Below are 21,078 nucleotides of genomic sequence, written 5' to 3'. Positions count from 1 at the left end.
TGACGTCACGTACATTAGCATAATACAGTATAGGCTCGTCAAGCAACAATCTTTTCTTTGAAAATAAAGTAAACGGATCATTTGCATTTTGAGAATCGGCTATACAACAGAAAATAACTGACGATGTTGAGCAGCTTAAATTGAACGAACCTTTGTGCACGATGACTACAATGCGCCATTATAAATTGCAGGTGAGCAGATTTGTTTGATACATTTTTGTATCTGTGTCATTTTATTTCGTTACCCTTAACTTAATACTAACGAAATAAAATGACAAGAAGAAATGTAAAATAAAATTCCTTTACTTACCAATGTAGTGCCTGTTCACTGAGTTGCACTTCTGCGCGAGTGTCCCCAAACGTTTTTAAACGCACCGTAGTTTGTAAGTGTCCAGCCGTGCTCCGATGTTTCCTTGCTGCCTTGGGTAAAACAACTTAAATGGGTAAATCCAGTGTGGCTCCAAACACCAAATCGGTCCGTTGCAAGCAATAGGCATTCCCAGCAGCGTTTCTCAGAGGCTGTGAGCCACGGGTACCGTTCATAATTGTTCGTCTGAAAACGACGGACAAACCCTTTTCTTAGCTGGGACAGGCTAGCTAGCGCAGGAGTTGGGCGACCTCTTCGCACAATATCCTAATTTCGTGGAACGTCCGTCTTGAAAATTGTGTGGAAAGTAGTTCTTCAACCAGATCAACGTCTTCTTCTTCGGCCATTTTGGGTTAAAATGCAGTGGTAGCTCCCTCTAGCAGGTGCTCATCCAATCACCAAACGCGCACGTCCAGTCTCGACTAAGGCCTTCTTGCTGGCCCTGCTCCGCAGACTCCGTGATCTGATTGGCTATTGCAAGATGACTGTGCCAGTCCACTTACAGCGCACAGGGTGCCCCGAGCAAGTTTAATTTACCTGGCAACACAAGCTAGCTGAAATATGATTGGTTAAACACTCTACCATAATAAATAAGTTATTCAATGTTATTTAAAATAACATTGAAAGCCACTCGACTAAGTGGAAATAATATAACGTAAAGAATACAGAGAATAATTTTGTTTACATATTTATGAAAATAAATAACATGAATTAAAATTATGTTATTGGAGGAATGTTTAGGCCAGCAGAAAAGGCCTTGCTGGTCCTGAGGGTTCACCACTGCAAGTTTGCCAATCTTGAAGCATCGAACCTAAGTTTTGACGTGACAGGCTGACAGCGTGATTGTGCATGAGATGTTAACGAATGACTTGCCAACATCTGTCCTTGTGCGAGGCGAGAAAAATTATCAGGTGGGCCTTCTGCTTAGAACAGTTAAAGTGCAATTGTCCCTCACTGTCTCTTGAGCGCCACCATACCTTTATTTGTCAGTGACCCGTTTACCGATGTTTACAAAGACAATTTCAAGGTACTACTTTCAACATGCTTATTAATTGATTGGTTGAGTGAGTGATGCTCGATATGAATTTGGGACACTAGTACTGTATTTCCAACCAAGAACACTGGCGTCTGCAGTACAGTACTTCCTGCCACGTAACGGCGCATGCGCAGCAGATGACTACCCATTTGACGACGTGTACCCGGTGTGTACAAGTAGTTGGGTACTTTGATCGTTCCTCGGAATCAATTTGCCATAAAACCTGCAAAAGCCTTAAGACAGCTCGATCATGGGAGGATCGCAGAGTGTGGAGATACCGGGAGGTGGCTCCGAGGGCTACCACGTCCTCCGGGTGAGTTCTTTGCACGCATATCCGGAGCGAAATCCTGCTCCTAGCATATAGCCTAGCATTGCTCATTTGCCAGCAGTGTGTTGACTAAGAAACTGGATGTCACGTCGGGCCTGTGTGGTGGAGAACCACACATCTCACGTGGGACTTTGTCATTTTTTGTGTCACGTTTGCTACTTGAGCCCGACGAGTGGCAACATGTCAAACATACTTGCCTGAAGCATTACAGTTGCTAAAAGCTACATGCTACCTCGGCTACAGTGAATGACACCTGCCAAGGCTGGTTGACATCCGTCAGATGGGGTGTGGAACTTATTTTATGTCATGCAGAATATTCAAAATGTGCATGTAGATATGGAAGTTTTTAGACAATTGTGCACCATGCTCAGATTAATTTTAATTTTCGCGTCGTGAGCTAAATGCCAATTTTGGCACTTGTATGCCATTGACTTTCGCTTGCATGGGCAGAAAAAAAACACAAAAAAAACCCTATTTGGTATCACCAATGTTCCGTGTTTCTAACTGTGATTCACATCAAATTCAGTGGTCCAATTCCTTGTGCTTATGCCTACTTTCTGTCTTGCAGGTTCAGGAGAACTCCCCAGGTCACCGAGCAGGACTGGAACCTTTTTTTGACTTCATTGTCTCCATCAATAACACCAGACTGGTAAGTGAACAGTGGAATGGAGAAGAGAAGAAAGCTTGGCCCGATCACCTGTTGAGTGTACTATAGATCGACCTGGCTTCTATTTGACTCCCGCTCCACAGAACAAGGACAACGACACCTTGAAGGACCTTCTGAAAGCCAGCGTGGAGAAACCAGTCAAGATGTTGGTCTACTCTTCAAAGACCCTGGAGCTGCGCGAGTCCACCGTCACACCCAGCAACCTGTGGGGGGGTCAGGGCTTACTCGGCGTCTCCATTCGCTTCTGCAGCTTTGAAGGAGCCAACGAGAACGTTTGGCATGTTCTTGTACGTAGACCTCACTGTCGCAGCCGTCTCGCTAACCAACTCCCCCAAACGCTCACTTGCCGCGCGCTTCGCAGGAAGTGGAGCCAAATTCGCCCGCGGCCCTCGCCGGTTTGAGACCACACACCGACTACATCATTGGAGCTGACACTGTCATGAACGAGGTGCGCGATCGCGACAGGATTTCCAGACGTGTCGCTCTCGCACGCTGTGTCGTGATGGGTCCTCCGATCGTGACGACCGCGTCTTTTTCCCGTGCAGTCCGAGGACTTGTTCTCCTTGATCGAGAGCCACGAGGGGAAGGGCCTGAAGCTCTACGTGTACAACACAGACACAGACAACTGCAGGGAGGTGGTCATCACACCCAACGGCGCCTGGGGAGGAGAGGGAAGGTAATGCGCTCCAATTTATGCAAGTAGGATGAAATCGATTCATCTCTGCCGTGCTATCGTCGAGATCATTTGATTCCAGTCTCTCATTTAATTTTTGTATGAGCGTTTATTCCGCCTGACTTTATGTTCGCATGGGTTTTCTGCGGGTGTTCTGGCTTTCTTCCATTCGGTTCATAGAAGACTTATAGAAGTCTTGTGTTTGGAACATTCCAACAGTGGGCGATCGAGGTTCCAATTAGGAGAAACCTCTTGAACTGGGCTAGTAACAAACAAACCAAGGAGGTAATGAGTCTGTTTACGGCAGATGTTGTTAGTTCAAGCGGCTTTTTCCCCAAGCCGTAATACAAAACATTCCATTTCATTTATGGCGGCGCGCTTTGGGGGATTTGGACTTTGAGCAGAAGCGAGACGATACTTTGGGAAACCCTTCGTCGTCATTTAATTAAAACGGTTGCAGGCAATAAACCACAAGTGTTCTTTTTGCTTAAGGGCCTCACTTGAACAGTGACTAACATTATTAGTCGTCTGTCATGTTGGTCTCCCAAAAGCATGTCAGCGGGTGATTTTTTTTCAAGCCGGGTTCATCTCAGACAGGTTTGACTTGAAATGTCATTCTTGTTGTTTTGGATCATTTTGCTCCCCCGCCACAGCCTCGGATGCGGGATTGGCTACGGATACCTGCATCGGATTCCCACGCGACCTTTTGAGGAAGGGAAGAAGATCTGCTTCCCGGGGAATGCTTCTGGGGAGCCGGGCAGTCCGTTAAAGGACGGATTCACTGAGGTCTTACTGCACTTCACTCTCATGATGTGAACGTTTCACTCCGACAAGCGGGGGAGGGACGATGTCTTTTAGTCGCTGTAAAAAGGAATCGATAATCCCTCAGGTCCAGTTGTCGGCCGTGACCCCGCCTCCTACCGCCCCCACACTTCCCTCTGGCCTTGAAGACTCGCTGTCGGGCCTTTCAATCAGTACAGCCCCTCCCACCATGCCGAGCGAACTGCAGACGGGTAAGTCCTGTCTATTTCATAAACGAGGATGTGGAAAAAAAAAGCTTGTGAATCTGACATGTTTGAATTTGGGAATGGAAAATGCTCGCCAACCCTGTTCGTGGGGCAGCGATAGAAAGTGCGCTGACGTGCGCTCTGGTCAACTGTGGCTCTTGCCTCCCTCACCAGGTTTGCCCACAATCCCTCTGCTCCCCTCCTCCAATCCGTCCCTCAGTCCCCTCACTCCCCTCACTCCTCTCAATCCTGCCACGGCCAGCTTCAACCCCGCCACCACGTTACCAGGTGAGTCTTTTTGGAGTGCCGCAAGGGCACGTGGCTCGACGATGACAGTATTTCGGTTGCACCTTTTTTTTTTCTTCACGTGCGACATAAAGCGTTCTTATCCAAAGTGATTTAGCATGTTGTGTTTTCCTTTAGGCTTGATGCCCCTTCCGGGTGGCTTACCCCCGCTGCCCAACCTTCCCAATCTCAACTTGTCGCTCCCGGACCTCGGCGCCATCTCACTAGCGGGCACCAGTACCTTAATGCCAGGCGGAAGCACAGGTACATGACATGTTCACAACCTGGCTAAGAAAACACTTCACCTGACTTTGATTTATAAAATATACAGTATATTATGTATCATGTAACTCTCAACCCCCCGCTCTCCCCCAGTTGCAGTCACCCCGCTGAATATACCTGGCCTGGCACCTCTGCCCCCTTTGCCCGCCATGCTGCCATCCCAGCTGACTCCTCTCCTGCCACAGGGCGTTGCCCCCATTCTGCCCACTTCCACCGCCCCTCCGGCCTCTGTCGGCGACATCACAAACGCCACGGAACTGCAGCCTTCTGCGGAGACGACGCTTACCTCCTCGTAACCTGGGAATGTATCTCTCGCAACCATCAAACCAAAACACCCACGGCTTTTCTTTCCTCTCATCTCTTTAGTTTTCTATTTATTTAGCCGAGAGGGACAGGTTGCACCCAGTCAGAGATTCCAAGTGTGAGTGAGGTTTATGAAAAACATGTCTTCATAAACGGATTGTTATATTGCAGTGGTGGACCGGGCCGCACTGCAGCTTGCCTTCAATCACACTTCACTTTGCGATTTACTTCTGCGTGTTTCTTTATTTGCCCTTCTGCGGTGTCATTTCTTCCGTTTGAGAATGTTCAGTGTTCCGGTATTGACTGAAATAGTCATTCATTCCCTTTTTATATACTGTATGAGTAAACAAACCGTTTATAATCATTCATCATGCGGTCTAAGAGAGGAAAAAAAAAGAAACCGTACTGTTGTACTAATCTTGGTACAGTCATTGTATAAAGTGAATTCCGTATATAAAATGGTGAATAATTAAGAGTCTGTCTAACCTTGTATTCCTGGCATTTAGCAGTGCATCACAAAGTAGAATACAGCATTATGAAAAACTATTTCTGTAGTTCAGTTCAAAAAGTGAACATTTTCTTTTGTGAAATTACAATATAGAATCATCGAAACGATTTTAATATTTAAAATAGGCTGAGTATTTTTAATGAATCTACATCAACACTACAAATATGCAAGTTTCAATGTTTGAATTGAACTACTGAAAGAAATGAAGGTTGATGTGATACTCTTAATTTGAGATGTGCCGGTACTTTTCGATCAGTTTGCTATGTTACCATTACCCCGCTTTATTTTCTTTGAAATGACTAATATAGCCAGACACACACGATAAACCCAACAAAAAGGAGGCAGGCTGAAAAGTCACATCTCACTCACTTCATGTACCGACGTCGTGTGGTCAGTCGCTTGCTGGGGACGACGGGGAGTTCAGCTCTTTCCAATTTCCTTTGAGACCATCGTTCCATTGAGTTCGAAGTTACGCAGAACAGCCACAAGATGTCACTGTAAACAAACTTGACAAAGATCTGCGGTGTGCAAAATGCAAGCAATAAAGCCAAACCAATTTTACACGCAGCCTTGTGCTTCCTTATGACAACTGACGACAAGTGGTGGGTGGCTTCCAAAATGGCTTCCTTTCTTGCGTCATGGACTACAGTACAAGATGTCAAGGCAATGTCCAGTCGACCCTGGCGCCTTTTGTCCAGAAAATCACGTTTGTACACCACTGGAGCCCGTCATGACCATCAACACGTCGATGTACTTTTTGTTAATCGCATGTGATTAAAGGACAAAAAAAGCGTGTGCTGCAAGCCCCTCAATCACTTTTTATCGTGCTTGTCCATGGGAAGCCAATCGAGCAGACTTCGGTATCCAATCCAATTACTCGCAGGCGCTTTGTACTCACAAAAGGGTAATTCAGTCGGCCGGAAGAACTACGGTCTTACGAGTTAAGTTTCCTTTCGCACCACGAGTGCCGCGTTTGGCCTACTATAACGATGCTAAGCTGAATATTAAAAAAAAACTCAAATAACATTCCATATAGCCGTTCAAGCATTTATTTGATATCCTTGCTGTCCAGCTTTGTCAAATGTACTTCGCTAGTAGACCCCATGTGTCAATTAGTTAGGTTTTGCCTCAGTAGTGAGGTTGTGGTCTTACTCGTAGTCAGAAATAAATCATACAATGGAGAATAATAGTTTAACTCCCTAGTTGAAACCTGCAAATGCACATACGGGTGAGAGTTCAAGATGAATCTTAAGAAGCATAATGTTGTATGACTAGCCAGCCTGACTTTGTAAATTTAAACGAGGTCATATGCGCTCACATAAGCAAAGAGAGCATCAATGTAGACATTGAAGGCAATCTTTATTGCATTTGAATGGCATGGCCAAGCGTTGACCCCTTCCTGCAAATATGGTCCGACATGTTGCTTACTAATGGCTGCGCATGACGTCTGTATCCACACGATAAATGTCATTAAACAAGGTATGCATGTCATGCTTCCAACTGAACAAGCGGGATGCACGATTTCTTCCTCCCGCCTCCTAAATGGGCATACTTTACAAAGGGGGGGACAAGGACATTGATTGAATTGCTTTCACTCAAAGGAATGCTTCAGTCAAACATACATTAAAAAATCTTTTTCGGGCCTTGGTGGCTTCGAGTAGTGATGTTTCAACTTAAAATGACACATTAAAGTTAGCACAATACGGGTTGAAAAGACTCATTGACAAGTCCATTAGCATTCCGCAATGACAAAGCTTGAAGTCTGTTAATCACCCGAGTTTTGGCTTGAACAGGGACACCACGCCAAAAGCAACAGACACTCGGTCTGCCCAGTAACTATCAGTGGTGCCTCAAGAGTATGGAAATACAAAATAGGCAAGCGTATCCTCAAGTGTAACAAAAATGAAGCTATTTGCCGTCAATGAGATGAGAACGAGCTGTTAGTCAACCTTTTGCTATGAAACAGCTAGACCTATATATAACAAGCCCCCCCCCCTCCAAAAACAAAACATTGAGCTAGCATTTGCCACACCCACTTGGAAACATGGCACACCACGACTTACTCATTCATTCACAAATTGCACTCATGCCCTTTCACTGCCTCACAGATTGCAAGCCACAATCCATATGACACAAAATCGTGTTTTCTGTGCATTCCATCCTTTTTATGCCATGCTGCAGCGAGTGGCAACCCTGCAGTTGTGCTATTTGAGATGGGATGAGGACACCGGGCGACGGGGAGTAAGCTTGTATTATTCGGAGCCTGAAAGCAAACAGCTGTGCACGCAGCGAGTTGACAACTGAAAATTCGTAATGACGTCATTAACCTTTGCAAGGACAGCTGTTACTACAGTGGACAGCTTATCGTGTTCTCAGGCTACATGAAAGGGTTAATTAATCGCCGTCTACTTGACTATCTTCACGTGAGCGTCGACCACAAGAAAATCTGTAACCCCTGATGGAGCTACGCCAACGTATAGCCAGTTGCGTTCATGGGAATCAATCACCCCATTTCCTCTCCTGCTGGCAACATGTCCGACTTGGAAGCTAAACAACAATCAAAAGGGGGAAAACGATTTCAAGCTCGTCATCAATTGAGGCCGGAGCCATTCGCGCATTAGAAACTAAGAGCGATAACTTGTAGCAGCAAAAAGTTGAGCTTCCTGAAGGAAAACAACGGGAGACGATGGGAAGCAAGGGAAAGCCTCGTCATGTACTTGCGAGTGGGAAAAGAACCCAGTGAGCAGCAGCTCCGGCCCTCGGTTGTGTCCAGGTAACCGCAGGCCGGCGCATGATTTTCCCCGGACAGCAACAATGGATTCTGACATTTCTCTTGTAATGTGCGGACTTGTTGTACTTCAACAAACCTGCGGCACCAGAAGAACACAATCTGGATGGGAAGTGGGAAGTGCAAATCAACACCAGATTTGTTGTTGTTGTTGTTGTTGTTATCTGGATTTCATTAATCATCCCCGTCCTGCCCCCTGCCCAACTATGAGACGCATCATCCTTTGTGTCAACGGATGGGCAAACTTCTCCGAGTCATTGTCCTGGGAGGCTAAAGTCTTTCTGATGAAGCTCCCCTCGGCCATCTTGAGCGGCATAAACGAAACGGGGCGTCTGCAAGCTGTTCAAAAGTCAAAAAGGGTTATTGAATATAGTCCGCGGGGGATGGGGATCTTCTTTCTCTTGTTTTTCTTCCTCGCCGCACGTGGCTCCACTCCAGTTGTTTCCCCCTTTCACCGTTAAAGCCAGAGCACAACAGCCGACCGTGTCATCTTTTTGCGAGGATTTCCCTTGAATTCGTGTCTTTTGCTCATCCATCCTGGAAGTTCTCTGCTTTTAAAAGAAAATCTCCACAAGCGATGATCCGGTGGCGTCGATGAAGTGGCCAGGTGGCGCCGTCAATCTAAACGAGAGCCCGTCAGTAGGTGGCGAGCGACGAGGCGGCGGGCTGCAGCGAGCCGGACGAGTTGGAGCGTCTCATGTGAGGGAGAAGGTAGGAATCGGAGCACAGCTGGTGCACGTCGAACCTGTCCTCCTTGCGGTAGGCCAGACAGCGGCGGATGAACGCCTGCCGAGCAGAGGCGGGGATGAGTGCCGCTTTTATATTCCAGGATGACTTTTGATGACGAAGCGAATCATTTCACGGCGTTTTGTACATTACGAGCGGAACGATTGCCGCACTCAAAATGTATTTTGGACTTTTATTGGTGAGGGTCTCGCACCTTGGCCTCTGTGCTGGCCTGCGGTTTAGCGGGGAACTGGACCTCGGTGGCTTTGAGGATGGTGTTTTCCTGGAGGATGTCCTGCTGAGACTGGTTGTGACCAAACGGCTGGGAAAACAAAAATCACAACGCACACCCACACATTTTTTAAAAAATTGATCTTATCGATTAAATTTATATGCAGACATGGATCTGTTCATTTGGCGTTTACCTTGCGCCCATAGAGGCACTGGAAGAAGATCACGCCCACAGACCAGACATCCACCTTGTTTGAAATTTTTGGCGGCTCCTTGCCCACCACAAAACACTCCGGAGGGAGGTACCTGCACACTCGCCCACGTTATTGTTGCAACGCGCAAAGCCCCGACGGCACCGACCCGAAACGCGAGCAGTCGCGGTTGCCATTTTTACCAGTAGGTGCCCGCTCCCTGAGATGTGAGGTCCATGCCGTCGACGCCGTAGTTGTCGTCATCCATAATCTTTGACAGGCCAAAGTCTGTGATTTTGATTTCGCCACATGCGGTTCCATCCACTAATAAGATGTTGCCTGCAGCGTTTGGCACAATTTGCAAGACAAGGTAGTCGGACATTTAGGCAATCCGGAGTCAGTCGGTCGGTACAAGTCATCGAAAAATGGATCGATGGAAGGCGTGCGATGGCAAAAGTTGCATAACCGCGCCCCTTTCAGGATTTGAGTCATGAAACATTCGATGGAAATTTTGATTTTGAAGCATGCGTATGCAAATAGTTTGGTCTCTGGTGGGCTGGCGAACCCATCAAGTGTGAACGTGCACGACCCAGCGGGTCTTTTTTCGAGCCGCCTATTTCCGTCTGCTGCGGTGAGCGGTGGCTCAATACCACCAGCTCCATCAAAACAAGCAGAGCTCTCGGGGACCTTTCAAATACACGTTTCAAGTGCGCTCCACTTCTTGATCCTCAGGGTATTTAATTTTATTATTAAGGCATCCGGGAAGCGTTTTGAACTTGTGAAAATGTCTTCTCGAAGTCAACTAATTCCACTCACCGGGCTTGAGGTCGTAGTGAATGATGGGCGGTTTAATCTCGTTGAGGTAGCGCAGCGCGCTGACGATCTGCATGACGATGGAGCGGGCCTCCTTCTCGGACATCAGCTTGTTTTGCTTCAGGTAGAAGTCCAGGTCGTTGCCTTCGCAGAACTCCAGAACTGTACAGAACCTGGAGGGGAAAGAGAGTGCGGGCATGAGAAAATTACCAGTGAACTGTCGCGGATAAGGTTGAGAGAAAATAATGGAGCTTGGACTCCAAACTCCGCTTCGACTCATTGTTTAAAATCGGACAGCCGAATGAGTTCCCGATTGTTCCACAAAAGGAAAAATCCAATTTCATCCTAATGGTCAACGGAGCGGATTTCGATCCTGCTTTGCAGCGGCTTGCGAAAGTATCCAGTCACTTTGTGACCTTTTGCTTCATTCCGGGCTTCAAACATCAAGATCTCAAAGTGGATTTCGTTGTGAAGAGTCAACACCAAGCGGCAACAAAATTCCGACGATATTTGAACAACCGCAGGGTGCGGTGGAGCCAGCTCCCGGTCAAAGGTGACTCACGTGTCCGTATCCAGGGAGAAATAGTCATAGAGTTTGACTATTCTGGGATGGTCCAGCTGTTTGTGTATCCGGTACTCTCTGCACGCGTGCCTGGGAGGGCATAAAACGACAAACGCCGTTTTTGTCTGCGGCGCGAGCGGCCGCGTCGTCGGATTCAAGAGTCGCCGGCGCTTACTTGTGGTAGTTCTCTTTTTTCTCCTCCCTCCAGTTCTTGTTGAGCTGGTGGATTTTAACAGCGGCGTAGCGCTGCTCAAACAGGTCAAAAGCCTGACGGGGGTGACAAGGCAAACGGGCATTTGTATCGCGACGTTCTGAGCGAAGCGGCCTTCGGAGACTTTTACCTTGTAGACTTCGCTGAAGCCGCCCCTGCCCAGCAAGTGCAGCAACAGGTACCTTTCGTTCAGTGTGGGATGGTCTTTAAAGCTGTGTGAGGTAGGAGGCGAGCCATGTCATTGTGAAGCAAAACTCTTTCAACAAATGAGCGGACGGCGTTTGGACTTACGCCGAGCTGTCCTCGTTGTTGATCCTCTTCAGCTCTCGGATGTGGAGGTTCCTCACGCGCTCCAACCGCTCCAGCTCCGCTTGTATCTCAGCCTCCTCCTGCACAAGAAGGAGGACCACTTCTAACCATTTCGGCCTTTCTGTCCTGAATTCGGAACCGTCTTTGGCGTTTGTGTGCAGGAGAGAAGGAGAAAAATGCACCAAATGTGCTTTGCTACCGACCTTCTTCAGATGCCCAAGGCGAAGCTTAAATATCTCTTCCTGCTCATGGTACTCGGCAAGGGTCAATCTAAAAAAAAAAAAAAAATTTGGCGGTCAGGTAAAAGAGTTTGGGCCAATGTTTTGCTGCGAGGTCTCCTTTCGTGTCACTCACAGCTGGGGTAGCGACGGCTTGAGGAAAGGGTCGGAATCGTTGCCGTTGACCACCTTGGTTTTCCTCTGCTTGGGTTCCGAGGTCGAGGCCACAGAGAGGGAGGGCGACGCGGGGTTGGGCGGCTTCCTCTTGGCGAGCAGTTTGCGCTGTCGCTCGATGTCCTCTCTCTGCTGGTTGATGCCTTCTTGTTGCCTGCGCACAGCCGCGCGTTTGTTTTGTGCCGCTAAACGCGCCATCCCCAGGTGAAGGAAAGCGCTGATGCACGTTTGAGACGGGATCTCACTTGATCAGGTTCTGGAATGCATATCCGTCGGTCCACTGCTCCGTGTAGGACGCCCCGTGTCTCACCGTGGTGAAATGGCCGAGACGCAGGCGGTCCTGCATGCTCTTCTCACGGCACGACTGCTTCTCCTGGGTGCTCTGTCCAAATGCAAGCGGGGACATGCGCTCACACCATTAGACGTGAAGAGCGTGACGGCAATTTCTCTTCCTTAGAACCACTTTTTTTTCCCCTCAATAAGTCATGATGGACGTTGAAAAGGACGTCTTATTAACCTTTACCTCCTCTGAAGGGATTACAAGTCACCCAATTAACCAAAACGTGAGTAACAACATACTGATTTTGTTCATTTTAAATGACTTCTCTGAGAACACCGAATGAATACTTCTTTTGTTTGATTTCAGGATTGTTCAATTTGCATTTTTTCCAGTATTGTTTTCTGGGTCTGCTATTGGCACAAATGATCTTGCCTTCTTTATTATTAGTTTTATAGTCTTCAGACAAAATAATAATAATAATAATAATACATTTTATTTGTGGGCGCCTTTCTAGAAACTCAAGGACACCTTACAACAAGCAGTTAAAATCACGAGTACAATGTTAAAAACTACATCAAATAAAATAAGAAAAAATACAACAAAAATAAATAAATAAAAATAATGGCTTTATGGTCTGAGTGAATAGGCTTGTCGAAACAGATGTGTTTTGAGGCGGGATTTGAAATGTGTTAATGAGGCTGTATTACGAAGGTCAGCGGGGAGTGAGTTCCATAGCTGGGGAGCAGAGCGACTGAAGGCTCTATTTCCCATGGTGACGAGGCGAGCAGGGGGGACAGAGAGGAGGACAGAGGAGGAGGAACGAAGAGAGCGGACAGGCGTAGGAATATGGATGAGGTCAGATAGGTAAGGAGGGGCTAGGTCATGAATGGATTTGAATGTGAGGAGCAGGATTTTATATTGAATGCGGTGTAGAATGGGGAGCCAGTGGAGATGTTGAAGGACAGGTGTAATATGGTTTATGTATGGCGTGAGTGTGATAATGCGGGCGGCTGAATTTTGGACCAGCTGAAGCTTACGGAGGATTTTTTGAGGGAGACCAAACAGAAGGGAATTACAGTAATCGAGTCGCGAGGTGACGAGGGTGTGTACAAGTATAGCAGTGGACTGAGGAGTGAGAGAAGAGCGGAGCCGGTGGATGTTTCGAAGATGATAATATGCAGAACGAGTGATGTGGTTGATATGTGAGGTGAAGGAGAGGGTGCTATCAAGGATGACACCCAGACTCTTGACCTGAGGGGAGGGGGAGATGGAAGAGCTTTCGAAGGGAATGGAGAAGTTGTTTATTTTGTTTAGATTGGATTTAGTGCCTATAAGGAGGAATTCAGTTTTATTGCTATTCAGTTTGAGGAAATTTGAGGTGAACCAAGATTTTAATTCCTGCAGGCAGTTGGTTAGGGAGGATGGTGGAAGTATGGTATTAGGTTTGGTAGAGATGTAGAGCTGGGTGTCATCCGCGTAGCAATGAAAATGAATGTGGTGTTTCCTGAAGATATTACCAAGGGGAAGAAGATAGATTAGAAATAGCAATGGGCCAAGGACAGAACCCTGAGGAACACCTGAAGTGAGGGGAAAGGGGTGAGATCTAAAACGTTTGAGCTGGATAAACTGGGTGCGGTCAGAAAGATAGGAGCGGAACCAGGAGAGGGGGATGCTGGTGATGCCAATGGAGGAGAGTCTGTCGAGGAGGATGGAGTGAGAGATGGTGTCAAAGGCTGCACTGAGGTCAAGCAGGAGGAGGATGGCGAGTGAACCGGAGTCAGCAGAGAGAAGAAGGTCATTGCATATTTTGAGGAGGGCAGTTTCGGTACTATGGAGGGGACGGAAGCCAGATTGAAATTGTTCGTAGAGCTTATTGGAGGAAAGATGGGTGTGAAGTTGAGCAGCTACTGTTTTCTCTAGAAGTTTGGAGATGAACGGAAGGTTTGATATGGGACGAAAGTTGTTCAAGTCGCAGGGATCAGAGCCAGGTTTCTTCAGTATGGGAGTGACAGCAGCAGTTTTGAGATGAGATGGTACAATGCCAGTAGAGAGGGAAGTTTGAATAATGTTAGTGATGAGAGGGGAGAGGGCCGGGATAGAAGCTTTGACTAAAACAGTAGGGAGAGGGTCAAGTTGACAAGTAGAGGATTTGGACTTCTGGATTAAGATGGAGACTTGGTGGACAGATGGGGATGTAAATGCAGAGAGTAGGTGGGTAGGAACCGGGGAGAATGGAGAAGGAGGGTTAGGAGCAGCTGAAGGGGTGAGTTGCTGGTGGATAAGTTGGATTTTGGATGTAAAAAATGAGGCCAGAGTATTACAAAATTCAGTGGAATAGAGATGTGAGGGAAGAGTGTCAGCAGGTTTACTGAGTTTAGAAATGAGTGAAAAGAGTGATCTGGGGTTGCCTTCATTGGAACTGATTAATCCAGAGTAGAAGGTTGATTTGGCTTTGGATATTGAGTCCTTGTAATGGAGAAAGTGGGTAGTGTACATTTCTTTATGAATGGCGAGTCCAGTTTTTCTATATAATCTTTCAAGTTGACGGCCTTTTGATTTAAGTTGTCTGAGGGTAGGGGTAAACCAGGGTGCTGTTTGGTTGAAGGAGACAGTTCGGGTTTTGAGTGGGGCCAGGATATTGAGAATGTTATGGAGATTTGTATTGTAGTGTGTCAAAAACTCATCTGTTGTAGAAAGACAATCAGTACTGGGGAGGTTGTTGATAAGTGATTCTAAATTGTCCGGGTTAATGTCCTTGATTTTACGGAAATGTATAATGCGTTGTGGGTTGGATTTGAAAAATGACAGGTTAACATTGAATGAAAGCAATAGATGATCTGTGTATGGGAGGAGATCGGTTTTACAGTTTGTTGGTGATAATCCAATACAGCAGATCAAGTCCAGAATATGTCCTTTACTGTGTGTGGGAAAGTTGACATACTGTTGAAAACCAAAACTGTCCAGGCAGGAGGTAAAGTCTTTGGTGAGTGAGTTATTGATATTGTCCATGTGTATATTAAAATCTCCTAAGAGAATCACATTTGGTGATAGTGTATACAGATGAGTGATGAGTGTAGTAATGTCAGTGATAAAATTCTTGTTTGGTTTTGGTGGACGGTAAATAGTGGCAATCAGTGTGGGAGTTGATCCAGAGAGCTGTATAACTGTCGCTTCAAAAGATAAAAAAGCAGGCACATTTACAGGTGCAAATTTCCAATCCTCGCGCAGAATCATCGCGAGGCCGCCTCCCCTCCCAGTCGTGCGCGGCACAGCGTGATAAACAAAGCCCGGTGGAGTAGCTTCATTAAGAGTACCATAATCATTTGGCTGCTGCCAGGTCTCAGTCAGACACAGAATGTCAAACTCACGGTCTGTCAGGAGGTCGTGGACGAACTGGCCCTTGCTCGTAAGGGAGCGGATGTTCAATAGGCCAACGTTGACAGCAGTGCAGCTGCGAGCGACCGCGATGCTATCCGACCTCGGGACGCGTGTCAACACAGAGGCATCCGCACGGCGTCCGGTGTTCTTCCGTGGGCGGCGAGCGGTGGACCAGAACGACCTGACGGAGCTGGAGTTGTCGTATTGATAGTTTCGGCGTGAGCCCCGGTGAGTGCACCTTCGCCGGGGCACGTAAAGGATGTCCGGGTGTTGGAGCAGAGCAGGCGGTGGTGGACCGTGTGGATTAAAATTGAGTTTGAGCTCAGTGGCTGCATATTGGTGAAGCGCTTCCAATGAGTGGTGGAAAACACACAGAGCGAACCAGCAGAAAGCAAGCCACTCACAGCTGATCGACATAGCCGGACCGGAGTAATGAAGTCGGGAAGCAGCAACAGTTAGTGGGTAAGCTAGCCGCTAGCCGCAACTCAACGACAACTCAATACTCGATGACAGGTAATGACAGTTCGGCCGATCGAGTGTGGATTGATCATTGTTCACTCGGTGACCATAAAAGCAGGTCGACATAAAATATGTCGGCTATAAAAGATAAAAAATTGACATAAAAATGGACTTAAAAATCAAAAAATCACGGGGAGTAGCGGCGTCCAAAATTCGCCAGCGTTCACTCCGGAAGTGAGTGAAATGTTTGGAAAATATTCAAGATATGACCGCTATTTCAGTATTTTGATACATTGAGGCCGAGAGTCCGCTCGTGCGCCGAACTGAATCAAATAACGCCACCGTGCTTCCGCACACATTTCAAGATAGTTCAACCTCAAAGACGTGCAATAGGAGAACGTGGCTGCGCACGCACGCTCAGAAACCGACCTTCTCGATGAGGAGTTTCTTGCTCATAGTAATACACTTGTTGAGCCTCTCCTTGTATTTCTCCAGGAGCTTTTGTTGTTCATCAATCTGCCTCCGCAGGTCACAGTTAGCCTGTGTGGGATGGAAAAAAACAAAAACACAAAGGATGGGCGAGAGTTCCTCCGCACGATGGAGAAGACAGAAATAAAATGCGTTCTACGGACTAAAGGGTTGGAGATCAAGGTGATCAAATCTGGCTCCTAAACTCATCCAAGGACATCGTTATGGACTATATATGCTGGAAGTCAAAATTCTCAAATCTAACTGTCGCAAAGCAGAACAGTCGAGAATCAGTCAAGGGTCTCGCCCAACCAGTAAGCACTATTAATAAAGAACTGCGTTAAAAACAAATGTTTGCGTCCGTCAAACGTGTGCTTGTTGGTAACTCCGAGTGTGTATGCGTATTCAACCCACCCTGAGAAGATCATCTATTCGTCCCTCTTTCTTCTCCAGGTCCAGGCTCTTGTTGCTCTCGAGGGCAGCAAGTTTCAGTCCTGTCAATTCCGTCTCAAATTGCAGAAGAAAAGGATTTCGGTTGAGTGACATCATAGCACAAGAAATAATAGAACGCTTCGGGAAGAACCGCGCGCGTGTGTGTGTGTGTGTGTGTGTGAGATGACGAGGCTTCGCAATACCTGGACAAATTTACTGGATCTGGGATTGTGTTCCCCAAAACACAAACTGGTGGGGGAGGAGCTGTTCTGGCGGACCTGAAACGACGGCATCGTTGTTGTTAAAACCGCGTAAATGACGTAGAGTCTCGGCCGCTCTATGCAATGCGTAGCCATGTTAGAGGCTTACAATTGAGCCAGGCGCCGAGTGCGAGTTCTGCGGAGAGCGGCGAGCTGATGGCAGGCCTCGAACCGGACTCGAGCCATTTCCACCCTGGAACTTTGCGGGTTCAAGAACACGAATGAATCGTGATTAACATGAAAGGAAAACGGAAGCTTTTTGAGTGCCGAAAGCTAAAGCGGGCCTCACATCGAAGTAGTCGCTGATCTTGGGGCCGCGCGTAGAAGATTTCCCTGCATGATGAATCGGAAGATGAGATGATCGCGAATTATACAAAAGCTTGGGGGAAAAAATTGAAAAAAAGATTTGTCTTGTGCAGGTTTCCAAACCTTGACTGCTCTCGGAATAGGTGTCAGCTTTCCTTTTCCTCCCTCTGGATGATTCCGAGTGCTTCTTCTCTGGGGTCTGTAAGTCGACACGGAAAGGAAAGAAAATGCTTAAGCCCCCTGAGTTTTACCTACCAAGGCTCCTGTGGCGGCTTTCAACAGGAAGAGAGGGTACATACTGAGTAAGCGGGGGAGCTCCCTCTTTTCATATCAGAATTCTATGCAGAGAAGAGAAGGAAATGTGCAGGTCGTGGGAGAGACAGAGAAACAAGTGGGTCGAGCACAAAAATAACGGAAAGAAAGACAATCCAGTCCCCTGGAAATCGGACAAACTGTTCTTTTGTACTTATGTGGCTAATTATCTCCGGCTATGACAGTTTATTTTTTTTACTTTGTGGGTCCATTTGTTTATGTGTGACCATAGTCCAAGGACGGCCTTATTAATTCTGGTCACAAATGACACATTGGTGAGGTGGAAAAAATATTTGCCTTCAGATATGCACACACGGCGTGACCAATCTCAATCTGTAATTATTTGAAATGTCTTCTGGCTTTGAATTCAGCCTGCAAACATGGATGCAATTCAAAAAAACGCATAAGCCGTCAAACAAGGTTGCCGTGACTTGTGCGAATCTAGCATTCTAAAATGAAGGTGCAGATCATGCAGATCCAAGAAAACGAAACTGGAAAAATTTAATTGGTAGAAGGGGTCCTCAATGTAAACAAACTCAGTGCGCCTTCTTGGTCGCGTCTCGAGTAGTTTCAAAAGTGACAAATGTTCCAGCCCTGTTTGAGGTCTGCACTTTTCGAGTGGCCATACGACATGCGAAATTTGACGGTGACAATAAAATGGACGATGCATGCGAGCTACCTCAGACTCCTTGTCGCTGGATGAGCCCAGACTTCCGTAGCTGTGGTTGGACGACTCGTTGGCGAGACCCTGCAAACAAGCACAAAGGACCATTCAGAAAAATAAGTGGACTGTGTGGTGGGTAAACATCAGCAAAACAAAGATCATTCTCAAGATGTCCGGGAGAAAATGAGCTCTTCCGTTATTTGGTGTGTCACTTGGCCACTTTCCAGCACATGGACTGTAGCACAGAACTGAAATCCAATAAAACAAACATTTCCACTTGTAAGATAACTTTGGTGTAGCCTCAGTTTGAGCAAGTGCCTGACTGAATACTCACCGAATCACACTATTTGACAACGAACGCATTTCTTTATCAGTCTCTAGGTTCAAATGCAAACAGGTTGCACAAAAAGGGCTGCCGGGCTATCTTGGCCGCCACGGTCCCTTGCGTTGACTAGCTTTGTGTCCACTGTGTGTGATGCAGAAAAACAAGACTTTCTGCGGTGTGCCGTTACCTTGGCACCTCCACTCATGCTCCCAGTGCTGCCTCCTGTGTTGCCACTGACAGCTCCCGTGAACCTGGCCTCGAGAAGCTCCTGTCTCCGGGGGTCCAAGCTATGCAGCTCCTCCATGGGGGCTGGTGCAAGGTTACATGCATGAAAACAAAAAGGACACTGTGTGACAAATCGAAGGAGTGAAGGCAGACAAAGTGACTGGGAAGGCATGGAGTGACCGTATATCATGTAGGCGAACAGAGGGTGAAATAAAGGCAGTACCGCAGGTGGCTCATTAAAAAATGCACTGTCATGCAACGATGACCAATGACATTGGGAGGGGGCACTGCTGATTCTAACAGCAGACAGCAGACTCGATGAAACAACAAGCAGGGGAGGCTAATTTTAACCCCCCAAAAATCGTATTCAACTGCTGCATCTCATTATGTCACTGCGCTATGCCTCACTAGTATGACATATGGTAATAACTAAAAACAGCTCAGATTGGGCAAGAGTCACTTTTAAAATCAGGTTACATGCATTCCCCCAAAATAGTCTTGCATTACAAAAAAAAAAAACAACTAAACAAAACCAACTGCTTTAGATGAAAATATCCTCACTATGACTATGTTAGTAAACCTATCTCATAAACTGCACAAGCACTACAGTAAATAAGCAGCCTGCCCGAGCCTTGATTTTTGACATTCTCTCTCCAGGGAGAGAGAAGCTCAGGTTATCTGCACCCGACTGCGTATTGATGCTGCAGGGTGCAAGCTTCCTTATTGGATATTATCTGGCTGTCATCATTACATAGCTTTTGGCACCAGGGCATTCCCGAAAAGGAATAATGGCCATTATGAAACCCTCAAGCATCGTACAACGGCACACAACAAGGCCTGTGCGAGGTTATTTGAGGACAAAGGACCGTGTGTGTGTGTGTGTGTGACTTGGGCTACATTTGCCGGACATACATGACATACATATATGTATGGGTTTACTGTATTTATAATTTAAATGACTTTTACTAATTCAATTCACGGTTATTTTCTTTTTAATAACGTTATCTGTAAAATGTAAACACTACGGTAGCACTCCTACATTACAACCGATTAATATTTCACGAGTTATTTCGCCACATTAAAACCAAACAGTGAATGGCCTCTGAGGGGCATGTCGAAAATTACAGTTCATTTTAAGGATCAGTTAAATGCCCAGCATCACGAGCGTCGCGGCGCACACGCCAACTAAGTAGTTGTAATTAAACTACAGCTGGCCCCCTAACAGTACCAAACGTCGACAACTATGCAACGAATGACGACAAATTTAGTCATGAGACCTTCTACAGTCCAACACCAGAGGCCACATTTAAGAAAGCGCTGCCTTTGTGCACAGTACGTTATAGCTCGAAGCTACGTTCGACTAGCCGTCAACACAAGTGACAGCTGACGTTTGGCTTCCAATACACGCACCATCAGTGAACTTGACATCCATTTTCACTCCGACAAACGTTAGCGCGACATTGCTCGAAAAAAGCCCCACCGCCCCTCTCCCGAAAACGCAAAATCGGCGCAGAAAGACAGCCGTCCGAACACTTGTCGAGCTCCATGTACCTTCCTTGAGCTTTGCGGTCGCCGTTATATGTTGTTGAGAAATCGTTGGGGAGGAGGAGAGCAGCGACCAAGATGGCGTCGCCTCCAAACTTCCACCACCACTTCCACTGTTACTTTGGATACTCATCAAGCCACTTTGCCGACAAGAGGAGCCTGCCCGCACACGGTCGGTCGAGGAAACGCCGAGCTGCCTTCCATCGAGTCACACCTGCTCTCGTCTTCCCCGAAACCCGGTCGCTGACTTTCGCTAAACGTCTCCTATGTTGCAGTCGTAGAGGAGCGGCTTCCTCGGAGGCTCGATGGAGCGGATCCAGCGTAATAACCTTTGCATGATGACCGAGCGACTACACCGCGCGGCGCGCCTGTCAGCATCCACTTCTCGAACGGGGCTTTGATTCCAATAGGCGGCTATCGCGAGGCCAGCGCTCACCTAGCAGCGAGATGAGCGGGAATGCGGAGGGGAGGGGGGAGGGGGGGGCGTGACACTAACGAGACACTGATCTGGGATCGTTTCTTTGGCCTTGACACCAACCGTATGCTCACCGGAAGGCGCCGCTTCACGTTGACTCGAGAACAGCTTGTCGCTTGGACGAAAACAACAAACACCCCGAAAAAAATGGCTGAAACATTTGGAGGGGACCAGACAATTGACACCTACTGTACTACAGTACAGTACGCGTGGGCGCGCGCATTGATAGATAGATAACCAGCTATCAACTAAAAAATACTTGGTTTACAAA

At 47.1% G+C, this 21,078-nt stretch overlaps 2 protein-coding genes and 1 long non-coding RNA gene across 4 annotated transcripts; 2 read left to right on the top strand and 1 right to left on the bottom strand.

Moving 5' to 3' along the window:
• Positions 1-1,529: 1,529 nt before the first annotated feature.
• Positions 1,530-6,016, top strand: LOC127587658 (Golgi reassembly-stacking protein 2-like). The gene is given in 11 exon segments (XM_052046139.1): positions 1,530-1,715; positions 2,299-2,379; positions 2,481-2,684; positions 2,759-2,890; positions 2,893-2,935; positions 2,938-3,073; positions 3,724-3,856; positions 3,960-4,083; positions 4,252-4,365; positions 4,501-4,626; positions 4,744-6,016. Coding segments are annotated over 11 exon segments (1,353 nt in total). The 5' UTR covers positions 1,530-1,652; the 3' UTR covers positions 4,941-6,016.
• Positions 6,017-6,292: 276 nt separating this feature from the next.
• Positions 6,293-18,843, top strand: LOC127587660 (uncharacterized). The gene is made up of 2 exons (XR_007958821.1): positions 6,293-6,359; positions 18,719-18,843. It is a non-coding gene; the product is annotated as an uncharacterized LOC127587660 (long non-coding RNA).
• Positions 6,796-20,951, bottom strand: LOC127587657 (serine/threonine-protein kinase tousled-like 1-B). Of its 2 annotated transcripts, XM_052046137.1 has the most exons (22): positions 20,339-20,951; positions 18,750-18,871; positions 18,253-18,321; positions 17,561-17,599; positions 17,385-17,460; positions 17,245-17,288; positions 17,065-17,154; positions 16,899-16,973; positions 16,678-16,770; positions 16,225-16,335; positions 11,924-12,060; positions 11,641-11,832; positions 11,490-11,556; positions 11,269-11,366; positions 11,108-11,189; positions 10,942-11,033; positions 10,767-10,856; positions 10,208-10,377; positions 9,595-9,730; positions 9,395-9,506; positions 9,184-9,291; positions 6,796-9,029 (listed from the first exon to the last, which is right to left on the bottom strand). In XM_052046137.1, exons 1-22 carry the CDS (start codon positions 20,463-20,465, stop codon positions 8,880-8,882), a joined length of 2,280 nt encoding a protein of 759 aa, XP_051902097.1. In that variant the 5' UTR covers positions 20,466-20,951; the 3' UTR covers positions 6,796-8,879. The 2 variants fall into 2 exon arrangements, with proteins under 2 accessions (XP_051902097.1, XP_051902098.1); XM_052046138.1 differs by lacking the exon at positions 17,561-17,599.
• Between the last annotated feature and the right edge of the window lie 127 nt (positions 20,952-21,078).

This window comes from Hippocampus zosterae, chromosome 15 (genome assembly GCF_025434085.1).
Source record: "Hippocampus zosterae strain Florida chromosome 15, ASM2543408v3, whole genome shotgun sequence".
Taxonomy (NCBI): Eukaryota; Metazoa; Chordata; class Actinopteri; order Syngnathiformes; family Syngnathidae; genus Hippocampus; species Hippocampus zosterae.
Note: the sequence above shows the minus strand (reverse complement) of the source record. Positions and strands in the feature narration are given on the sequence as shown.